We start from the raw sequence: 12,175 nt of genomic DNA, 5'->3' as shown, positions 1-12,175 counted from the left end.
AATGAAGACATTGATTTTAGCAAATAAAATACTTAAAATACTGGACATTGTCCCTTTAAAGAGTAACTCCACATTAGATTTGGAAGGAGGAAAAACCTAGCTGCAATGGCCTCTATGGCTTAAAGGTAAATGTTTGTTGCCACTAGATGTCGCAGTAGAGCAGCAGCATCTCATACCCAAACAATAACCGCTACTGCCGATCAGTCATTTTCACTAGTAGATAATCGTAAAATGCACATCAAACTGGACAGAAATAAAATAAATCTTTTTCAGTCTGTCCAACCATCACTTGGTCTAAATAAAACCCTTAATCCACAGAATGAGATGAGATAATAGCCGCAAAACAGGCGGCTATGGCTGCCATATAACATTAGCTAATTCCTTCTAGGCACGTCCAGAAGTATTTTGCAGAGATAGACCTTTTGTTTAACCACTAACAGCTGTAATATTGCTCGCCACCAGACTCCGTAGACAAAAATAGTAATTCTACTTGCAGATTGTCTTGACATCAGGACTCCTTCGAAGTGGACAAAATAAAACTCACCAAAACTGTCTTTGTTTTGTCTTTCCACTGTTCCAACAAGCACTAAGGCTGGTTTGATAATTTAATCACAGACGTAGATAAGAAAAACAACAGTTTCAGGTGCTCTACTTAGTTGGAAAAGGGACTCACATGCACTAATGTGCACATTGGCCAGACCAGATTTGTAAACAAATCACCAAGTGACTGCGATAACAACACATGGTGTCCTGTGCAGAGAATGACGTCACTCCCTTTGCCTGACTCCAATATGTGTTTACATAGCGAATAGTTGTTCTTGTTGTTGCTATATTCAATTTTCAATCTTATAATTATAATCTTTAAAGCGCAAAACAATAATATTCATTTAAAGCACTAAAAAGGAGTATATTGTGGAAGAAACCACTGTTCTTTCAGGTGGCAGATGGAGTAAAAAGCAATCGAGAAATATTACTGCAAGTTTATTTATCCTCTTCAGGGAGGGTGGAGGAACGACAAGAAGCAAAAGGCTTTATGGGAAGTGTCTCCATAATGACCTCAACCAAGGTCTCATTTGTTTACAGTTCTTGTGGCGTTTTTTATTTGAAAATCATTTACATATCCCCTTTAATTCTGCTCAGCCTGTTTGTGCGACAGTTCTTCATCTAAACTCAGCAGTGTGTTGGTTCTTCTGGTTGGAAACCGTGTACTCAGTCACTCCAACTGACAAAGACAGACAAGGTTTTATCACTTTTTCTCTCTCTTTTCCTCCCTTGTTTTACAAGGTCACTTTACAGGCTATTTGAAGAGCTGGGAAAAGTCAATAGACTGCAGTTCCCATTACTTACAGTGTTAGTCACTCACTGTCCCTCAAACTCTGCATGTCGAGTGCCTGTGGCTGCTGTTATCTTGGAAAGTTAAGTCTGAGTCGCCCAGTCCTCACATTTATTAAATTGTGGCAACATAAAAGCATTGTCTAAATGTTCATGTATCTTGAAAACTGATGAATAACAAAGAATGTGTGTGTTTGAGCAGAATAAGATTGCAGTAGAAGCTATATGAGCTGAAAGATTAAATTGCTAAAGTTGCTCACAGCATTTCTACCTCCTGCTCCTGTTTGATCACCACCACTTTTTTTGGAAATACCACAACCACTCAAAATTTTGTAGCCAGGGTTAAAAATGGAGTTGTCATCTTTCTGTGCCTCAGCAGGACAAATGGTGACATCCATGAAAAACTGTGACAGCTATGGCCAGAAGTTAACCTGGCTGCAGTCTGTAGAATGTGTCAGGATTTAAAGTTGAATGTTTAATCCCACTCACTGTGGCACGGTTAAACATCAATTTCCTTGTTTTCCTACTTTGGTTTGAGCAGCACTTCCTTTTGTCTCAGTTAGCCGTACAGCAAAAGTTAGTCCACTGGTAGAAAAGGCAGCCAGGCCTTACCGTACAAAAACACAACTTAATAACTTTACTCACTAATTTGATGAAACTATTGATATGAGGCAGTGAATTTAATGAATGTACTGTTTATTAGCCCACAAATGAGATAAGAATTAGGCTGAAAAAACAATAGACAGCCAAAGTGTTGGTTTCTGGGGACCTGCGCACTTAATTACTGTACAAAAACAACTTTATTCACAGATTTTGGTGACACTGGATCATATTTCATGGAGAAAATAGTTTATAGTTTTCCCTCTGACGTGTGAAAGAACTGCGATTTACAGGGTTTCCTGACGTACAATAGTTGTTGCTAAAGTAATTGCTAACTGTTGCTAACAGTAGCTGCCAATAGCTAAGTTAGGTATACTATTAGCTAAGCCCGGTTCCGTTGTCCGCTCGCTCCGCAACACCATTGCCTGCCAATTATAATCACAGGGAGATCAACAGCTAGAATCCAATCACAATCAATGTTTAACCCCACCCAAATTAAACAGTTAAACCAACCATTGCTGAACCCCGCCCCATTCTGCAGGCTGCAATGAGGTACTCCTTACACAAGCTGTGGCAAGCATGGATGGGATGGATATAGCTGTCTTACAGGTTATTTTAAGTTAATTATAAAATAAATCTGCAACAGAATAAGCCCACTCCCATCAGAAGTTTGCTAACACGAGCATGAAATCCGTCTAAAGGAAAGAAGTGGAACAAACTGGTCGTTTAATTATCAGACTACAACATAAGAATTGCTGCATCTCTTTAATAAACATACATCTACATATTTCCTGCAACATTTCCTGTCACATTGGGATTGGATTGGGTCACACAGACTCCTATATTAACACTTTGTTTGTCAGGGATTCTTAATATCCATATTTTGCCCATGCATTGTTGTCGGCAGCAGCCACATTCACGCCCTGTTTGTGCTAAAGCCCAGCAGGCAGCTTTTATCATGCTGCCCTGTTGTTCTGTAACCAGGATAACTACATTGTTGAGATTTAGTGTCCCAGCAGTCCATTGGCTACATATTAATATGTGGTGCAGGGCCATTGTTCTCAGCCTCTGGAGCAACAAGCAGCATTGTTCCAAATGTCTGAGATTTATAAACTGTCCTCTGGCCAAATAACTGGCCAAACGACTAACAGTGCTTAAACACCTCATTAAGCCTCAGATACTGTACATGATTTCAATCTGGTAACTAGACTGCTAGTTTGTTCCTTCTGACAGAGGAGGGTTTACTTTAGCTGTTTCACAGTCCTGTATCTCCTGTACAGACAATTTACAGTCATATTGTATCTTGGACAAACGGATGTTCCAGATCTTGGCTTCCAACGCTTCCTTTGGGACTTCTAAAAATAGAATACAGAGACTCAAAATGGAAACTAAACGTTTTTAAACAGACTTTCACATTGGAATGATTTACAGAAACCAGCCTTCAGAAAAAAAGTTGCAAGTCTGTCGAATCCTTTTAATAGCCTTTAGTTAATCTGGTGTCTTTTTTTCTGCTTCTCTCACTTGTAGCTGTTAAACTGCTCGGGGCCTGAATCCAGCCCATGTACAATCTCCGCCCAGTGTAGCACACAGTACATTTGGAATGACCTGCATAAAAATCTATTTTTAAAGTCATAGTGTTCGAATGGTTGGGCCCATTTCACAAAAACAACCATAAGTTGTGATCCGGTTGTGCTCTGAACCAACTTTGTGTTTCCACCTCATTGCTTCACTTTTTACTTTGACTGCACTGGTGAAGGTGGTTTTCTGTTGGGTTCCTTTCTGTATCATTTCCAAAGACAAGCAAATAATTGGGCTACTTTTAATGACAAGTAGTTGAGTTTGAGGCACTGATTGGGCTATTTGCTGTCTGTCAAATCTGGCAACAGAAACTTCACTCCCTCACTTCTAGAGGATGCAACAAGGTCCTTGGGCCAACAGTGGAGTTTACAGCAATGGGGACTGCAGTACAGGGAATGTAGCCAGTCTAAATGTACAAATAGTGTTTTAGATATATTCAGATCAAATTATTGAATTCATTTTTGCCTCATGCCATTCTCAAACTCTCAGGACCAGCCTCCATATAGATGTGGGCCCCCCAACGTCGGCTCCTTCCGCTCCCCTGTCCCCCTCCAGCCCCACCCTGGAGGAGCGGAGGAGGCCGGGCACCCTGCTGATCTGGCAGGAGAGAGAACGCCAGCATCAGCAGAGAGAAAAGGCCAGGTAACTACTCATTGACATTCTTTATAAAGACAATAGAACCAAACGTGAGACACTTTCAACTGTACTGATTTATTTAGAACAACAGAGTTTACTTCTGACGGAGGACAAAGCATTTGACAAAAAAAGCATATGAATGGATTGGATGCTGACATCACATGATGTTAGCAGAAATTTGACTATTTCCTGCTCTTACTGGAACACAGTGTGAATATGAACTTGTGTGGAGCAGTTCCACACATACAACTCTCTGTCAGAGGCTGCTCCCTACTGCCCGGCTAATCTCTAATTATACGCTTTCCATGTCCAAACTCTAATTTTGCAGTTTGCTGAAGTCATCCACCAAAACAGGAAGTCATGTGGCTGCTGCACCACCACAGACAGGAAGTGTCTCGGCGTAAGTAAAGCTTGTTGAACAGATAAACACACAGCAGAGCAACAGCTGAGACACTCATGACTTTGAGTGGCCGTCCAATTTATACTCCCTTCCATTCATTCTCACATTTCCTTGCTTTATGCTGAATTTAAACAGCTTTAGCTTAAGGGTGTGGGAAGTGTTGGTTTTCTGTAGCCAACAAACTGTGGTGTCTGTCTCCCCCTAGTGGTGCATCTCCAGAGAACAACTCCCAGTCAGGCCTCCGGCAGCGTTGTGCAGTGAGTCGTGCTTCTCATTCCTTCAGGAAATAGAGCTGAAAGGTTCACACAGCTGCACTGTGACTGATTTCATTATTGATAATGTGAAATTTGTTCCTTTTTTTTATTAGAGTGCTGACCAGATGTCTCCAACAATTCTACATCGCTCCAGCAGCAGAATAGGTACTACACACTTACTCTGTTTAAAAAGACTTTAATTGAATGTTTGTAAACGTACAGGAACTGCTGTATTATGAGGAGATGTTAATATACCAGAAGATACTGGTTTCTGATTGGCTGACTGCTTCAAATTGTATATAGGACACCTCAAATAAAGATCCACTGATATTTCCAAAGTATGAATGGGTTCCCAAAGAAGGTTAAACTGTGGGTAACCATAGCAACACCACTAACCATTGACACAACCTTACTGGCAGGGTCTTTTAAAAGGCTTCAATATCCAATCCAACAATCAGAATTTTAGGCCTTAAAAATTTATTAAATTTATGACGTTAATGTTGACTAATATGGAACCATTACTGATTTTCCATCATAACCTTTGCACTTCTTTTCCCCAGTATGGGCATGAAATAGGTCATAAATCACATTCGTAATGGTTTTAAAAAGTCTTAAAAAGTTCTACAAGTCTTCTTGTAATCTGTTGAAACCTGAAGAAACCTTGGCACGCACGCACACACACACACACACACACACACACACAGATAATGATGAGAAAGTTCACCTAGTTGCTCCTCCCTGAGCTTTCATCCTGCATTGCTCTGAGTGAACTGTATCTGCTGAGTAAGGCTGAAATAAATTGTCTTGTCAGCACATGTTTCATAATACATGTGGAACACTGACCTTGTTTGTTTCAGATGTCCCGTCCTCCCCAAAGACGTCCCCTCCACCCGGCCAGGCCCAGAAACCCAACAGTTTCCTGTTCCGCACCTCCTCCCGCAGCAACGTCAAACCCGCAGTCTTTACCCTGGGTGAGTCTGGCAGAAGTGAGTCTCGCACGATGCTGCGATCGCCTAAAGAGGAGAGACCAGACATCACACAGCTACGCAAGGTAAACCACAAGATACATTACACATTTAAAAAAATGTTGAATGGAAGTTTGCTTAGTCACATGTGGTATTTCTTGTTCTTATTATCTCTCAATAAATATACCAGAACATCTTTGCATCACCTCAAATCCTCCTGTGGCATAAAAAAATCCCTTTCAAGGGTCTTTGAAATACCTTCTTCCACACATGTTGTGTCTCAGCTTCTTCTCACTGTATTGAAGATGCTTATTATTTACGTAAACATCATCGTGGTAATCGTGGGTTTTAATAGTTGGTGTCCTGTGATGGGAATGCTGTCTAAAATGAACATCTGACATAATCCTCTCTTTCTGACGCCCTCCTCAGACTCTGGAGTCTCGGCTGAAGATCACTCTGCCGGAGGATCTGGGTGAGGCCTTATCCAACGGCACCATCCTCTGCCAGCTGGTCAATCACATTCGACCACGCTCCGTGTCAATAATCCACATTCCCTCTCCAGCAGTGGTGAGTCTCGTAAACTGCTGAATCCAGTCCCTGTCAGAAATGTATCACTGATTGACTATAATTATATGATCAAAGATATAATAACTACATTTCATCATGAACCTACACAACTGTGAGCATTTGACTCTAAACTACAATCAAGTCATATTCTCATTCTTCACACAAATGAACATTCATTTATCCCGAGTTCAGAGGATCACAGTCACATCTCTCACATGAATGAAAAAGGTGTTTGCGTGTGTATACGCTGTGTCAGAAGATCTCAACCCCATAATTAGATTTTACCAACACACAGACATGATTCATAGCTTTTTCCACCACGACAAGTATCTAGCAGACAGTAAAGCATTTATTAACATTTTTATTTATTATTGAGCCCACATCGTTAGACACAGGAGGCGCTGCACAGACCACATTACATCAGCAGCAGATCAGATATACAACTTAAAGAGAGAGAGTGTAACACAGCCGAGGACACACAAAACACGACAGTCAGCAGTTTCTTGATCGACCTGATTATTCAAATGTTTAATATTATTAATATTATCCTGTTAATAGCGCCACCTATGGTTACTGCCCAACACTGTTCATAAAAACAAAGCAATCATTTCGGTCCAACATAAAGAGATCTAAATGTCCGATGTTATTTCAGCCTAAACTGAGCTCAGCGAAGTGTCGACTCAACGTGGAGAACTTCATTGCTGCTTGTCGCAAGCTGGGAGTCCCTGAGGTACAGTCCATGTGTCACTATGATTCCCTGTCCTTACAGCAAAACTACTCTGATACATCAAAATGTGATGCTTCTTAAAAGCATCCCATTGAGTCTGTTTAAAAAGTAGATGAAACAGAATTCTCTACGTGCTTTAAGCTCAGTTGTGTTGCTACATTATTTCTGTCAGGGTTGGACTGTGAGGGTGTTTGAGGGCCTTTGTCCTAAATCGAATTACATTTTCAATCACATCACTGGCCCATATCAGTCCAACCCTAACTCTGCTTTGTGTAAGTCTACATTCTGTTTGTCTTCTGTTGTCTCTTTGTTTTAACAATATAACTACTTGTATTTTCCTCCTGTGTGTGTGTCCAGATGGATGTGTGTGTGTGCTCTGATGTGCTTCTATGTAAGCTGCCCGCTGTGCTACGCTGTGTGACGGCCCTGCTGGCCGCGGAGGGGGGGGAGACGGCGGAGGACCACTCCCCTCGCCACTCCTCACCTTCGCCATCGTCGTCGTCCTCACCGCTGTCCACAGATTTCCTGCTCTTCTACTGCGCCGTCATGGCTCTGCTCTACGTCCTGTACTGCTACCTGCTCACCTAGAGGACAAACACAGTTCTTATTTACATGACTGCTGTCCTGCTCTACACTACACACTACAACACACACACAGTACAGTTGTGGAGTTTGAGGCCAACACACACAGCTGCTCTCACAGTTGTCATCTCAGACAATACTCTGCAGTGTGTGTGTGTGTGAGCCGACAGTTGAGCATACAGCTTTTATGAAACAAACAGAATACACTACAGCTCTTCATTTAGCAAAACAGAAAGCACTACATGGACAAATACTGTATGAGAGCAGATGAACAGAGATATGCCTTAGCCTAGTTTAGCCTTCACTCTGTAATGCACAGTGTGTTTGCAGAAGATGAGTTTAACTGTGAGGCAGAGCTGCTCCACAGGAACAAACCCTCTCATTGGTTGAGACATGGATGGGCGGAGCAAAGGAACCACAACTTCAGTTACATCTCACTGACCATTGACTATAGAGTGCCAAAAATGTTTAAAAGTGATGGTGATTTGTGAAGATTATCTTGCTGAACAAAATGCATATCAAACCTTTGTTGACGACAAAAAGAGGAGTTTTTCCATAATCCATGTCCGATGGCTGTCAGTAATCGGATGTATCCATTATAACTGGCCAATGTACAGTGTTACATTTTGAAAATGCGCACAACCAACGCTCTACATCCAGGGTAGCCATCAAGCGCATATGAGAGTGTAGTTATGGTTACGACTAACCTTTATTTGAATTATCGATTAATTGATTAGGTGTTTGGTTGATACAATGTCGGAGGACTAAAGAAACCTAAAACAATTAAGCGATTATCAAAATATAGTTAAATGCTAATTGATTTGTTTTTGTGTTTACCTGATGCATACGAGTCCATAAATGTTCTCTCCTTTAATCTCTGTTGTGGTCTCCAACTCCTGGGAGCTAGTCAACTGTATCTGGAAGAGAAAGGAAGGCAAACAGCAAAATGATTGTCCAGACAGTAAACTGTGATGGACAGACTCTTCCCTGTCATGAGTCCGTAGTGTAAGCGTGATAGAGTGATAAATGTCAGGAGGTCAGCAGACTAGTTCAGTTGGCTAACCAGATGTCCTTGTTATACAGCCGGCAGGACTCATTGTTCCTGCTTGTTTGTCAGCATCACTCAGTGTGGTTCTTTAGCTCTGCTCACTAAGGTTTTCTGTGTTCGGAGCAGCTCTACCTCTGAGAATGCCTCTCATCCTGAGAGAGAAACTGTTCAAGTAAGCTGAACTGTGAATGTGACTATTAGCCTTGAGACAGGTGGTTGGGGAAATGTGGAATCTGGATGTTAGGTGACATTATTTCTGATACAACAATGTGACAGTGAGACAGATGTTACAGTGCCTCTTACTGAACACTGACTGAGACCACTGGCAGAGCCGGCTCTTATTTTTATGTCTGCTATGGTAACTGTGAGCAGCAGGGGGCGATGTCGCTGCATCGATCCCCTAACTGACGGTACAAACCCCTCCAGGAGGTTGTGTGTAAGTCTTTTTCGTGGTTGTCACTGGTCCCTTTGACCAGCCGACTCATGTTTGTATAAATGTAAACAGGTTATTAAATTATTGCTTTTTTATTTATTTTGGATTCTGTTCTTGTTACTTTTGTTTCTGAGGTGAAACAGCAGAGATAGTTTTGAAGCCTCATAAAGCTTTGTGAAATCAATCCGTATGCTTTAAAACACACAAACAGGTAAATAAGAGGTAATCAATATTCAATTATTCAGAGTTAAAATAACATTGATTGCTTAAAAGTTTTCCCTTTTATTGGATTGGGAAATAATTGATTCCCTCGAGGCTGCACACTGAACAGAGCATCAAACGACCTCTGCTGTTTCTATCACACGCTGCGTCTGGCTTTTTGCTCTTAGGAGGTCAATGTCTGAGACTAAACGCTGATTGGAATCTGATTAGAATGCTTAATTGACTGTTTGGGAGCTAATGTCAATAGTGAGATTTTTAGGATTATGCTGCTAAAGCCCCACAAACTCACATCATTTACTGTTTTACTCTTATCTAGGACTCTGAAACAACATTTAAAGCAGAACAACACATTAAAACGTTCTACTGAAACTAAGTCATGAAGTAAAAGCAGGGGACCAACTTAACTTGTTCATAGGGAATACTCCAGTCAATCTTCGTCTAACATTTTGTCACTGAAGAAATAAGCTTAAATATCTTATTTAGGCTTTTTTTCTGCTACTTTGAAACATACTATCAGAGGATAGCAGTATCAGCAGACTGTGTTGGTCTAACTCTGCTATTAAGTAGCAGGACTGATAATAAACATTAATTTGTATTAAATAAATAAATGAACCCATTATTTCATCATTATAATTATAATATATTTATTGGAGGTCACGGAAGGTTTTTTGCAATGACACTTATTTAATGAGGCTTTTCTAATGTGTGTTGTGTCAGCACCCCCTGCCTCTGTGACTGTACCCAATGTGCAAACACAGTACAGTCACAGTAATGAACCTCTCCTGTTATTTAGCTTCGAAAGGCTACATATGCTACCTATCTGGCAAGCTAACAGGCAAAGCTGGGTTGTCAGCTAGGATTAATACACAGCATCAAAGTGCAGAGACAGAGTTAGCATTGTTAGCCAGCTCCTGTTGGGTTGAGTGACCACAGAGAAGACCACTGAGGATTAGCCAGTTAGCTGCTGTTAACACCAGCTCTCTTTGATGCCCAGTTATATTCTAAGCTGGTAAACCAACCTAGCTTATTAGCTGCCTAGCTTGGTGGCATGTGTAGCCTTGTTGAACCAGCCTACAGTTGGTTGATTCAGAATGACTTTAGCATCGTTGTTGCTCTAGCTAACAGGAGCTAACCGGCTTAATGTGGTTGTATCACTGGAAAAACACCAAATAATCAAACCGACTTTTGAAATACATTTCTACAGTGTAATAAAAACAGAACTCCATCCAAACTGTTGTAAAAAGAATTATGAAACCATAGTAATACGTTTCACGAATGATTTCATGATTACTGATGTCTTCTCTTTTTCCATTCAATATTGAACTCTGGGGCCCCACGTTTAAAGAAGCCATTCTGTGGAATTATACTTTTATAAGTTGATTTCCATATTTAACAATGTGCACAGCACACTGGTTGTTTTAGTCCACCGTCCATTTCCTGTCCACTTCTCTGCTGTTGTTTAGAGGTCAGAACGTCCACTGTAAAACCCCTCCCATGGCTCCAGTTTTTTTATTCGCCTGCTGTTAAGATGAAATTTATACTGTTTCAATTCAAATGTATATTTTATAAATGGAACTGGATAAGCAACATACAGTAATTCATTCACTGGCTATATTCTTAAATATGTTAGCGGAACAGAAAGACTTGTATTTTATATTTATATGATACCCTTGTATTATTAAGAATCCTTTTTGAGTTTATATAAATCTATATGTAAAGTTCTTTTCCCTGCCGCTGTAAAGAAATTATTAAAAATGAACTTTGACCACGTGCTGTTTGTCTGCTCGCCAGCTGTCGTGCTTTTGCTTCATCAGCCGAGAATGTGATCAGGGTATCTGCAGCTGCTCCACTCAAGGGTCACTCACTAGCTTTTTTTCTTCAGAGAATGGAGTCTGTGTCACATGACCTGTATGAAAGTATGAAATTATATATTGTTCAAATTTATTTTGATGGAAGCATTCTGGTGATTTTCTATATTATTCTTATCAGCAAATCCCACGTCCCGATCCAAGCAATGTGTCCTATTGCTTTCCGGCTGCTACAAATTCTCACTAGAGCTTAGATTAAATAGACCCCAACCATTGCATTTGCTACAGTGACCAGCTGTTCTGGGAAGTTAGACCCTTTCAACAATAAAACCGTACATCTGTGAAGCATTTTTTAAGATGTACGTCTGCAGGAGGAACCAGTGGCTGTTCTCTGGGGAAGTTAACCCGACATACCAGACCAACCACTACATCCTCATCCTTGAAGCCTTTTTACTTCTAAAACAACAGTTTGCAGTTGTCAAGCACAGCATCTTCATTCCGGTCCATTAAGCCAGAATGGGCTCATTACTGCCCCCTGTAGACAACAGGGCAAACGCTGTCAACACCCCCTTTCAAATTTTAAAATGTGTATCAGATTAAATAGTAAAACTTTTAAATTGATCCCACCATGCAAAGCACTGCCTAACAGAGGCGCTACTCAACGGAGAGAAAACCTCTTTCAGGTTGTGGGTTGTGGTGAAGACAAAGGACCAAATTGGCTCTTCATCAGGTACAGAGGAACAGCGTGCTTGGGGGACAGAAACTCGTGTTATGTTTTGTTTGTTTTTTAAAGACAACAAATTCAGTGTTTTGAACACTGAGTCACTTCAGCTGGTGAGATCACAGTGTGATTTGGTTTTACGAGATAAAACACAGCAAGAACGAGGCCTGAGTGGTTGGCTTGGCAACTTCCCTGCAGTCCCAGTGGCTCTCAGCTGCACAGCTGCAGAGGGGCTGCAGAACCTTCAAAGTATTAACAGTGCTTCCACACCTGTAGTTGGATTCATTTGGTACAAAGCAAAG

General features: G+C 41.0%; 1 protein-coding gene across 1 annotated transcript in view; it reads left to right on the top strand.

The window, feature by feature from the left end:
• The window catches only part of lrch4 (leucine-rich repeats and calponin homology (CH) domain containing 4), a 35,617-nt gene extending 24,501 nt beyond the window's left edge, over positions 1–11,116 (top strand). The window contains exons 10-17 of the mRNA XM_035675708.1: positions 4,000–4,152; positions 4,475–4,546; positions 4,752–4,803; positions 4,914–4,965; positions 5,658–5,851; positions 6,195–6,332; positions 6,985–7,062; positions 7,417–11,116. Coding sequence (XP_035531601.1) covers positions 4,000–4,152; positions 4,475–4,546; positions 4,752–4,803; positions 4,914–4,965; positions 5,658–5,851; positions 6,195–6,332; positions 6,985–7,062; positions 7,417–7,647 — 970 coding nt within the window. The 3' untranslated portion in view covers positions 7,648–11,116. The remainder of the gene's footprint in view (positions 1–3,999; positions 4,153–4,474; positions 4,547–4,751; positions 4,804–4,913; positions 4,966–5,657; positions 5,852–6,194; positions 6,333–6,984; positions 7,063–7,416) is intronic.
• The last annotated feature ends 1,059 nt before the right edge of the window (positions 11,117–12,175 follow it).

This window comes from Morone saxatilis, unplaced genomic scaffold (genome assembly GCF_004916995.1).
Source record: "Morone saxatilis isolate NCDOM2014 unplaced genomic scaffold, NCSU_SB_2.0 Contig4, whole genome shotgun sequence".
Classification (NCBI taxonomy): Eukaryota; Metazoa; Chordata; class Actinopteri; family Moronidae; genus Morone; species Morone saxatilis.
Note: the sequence above shows the minus strand (reverse complement) of the source record. Positions and strands in the feature narration are given on the sequence as shown.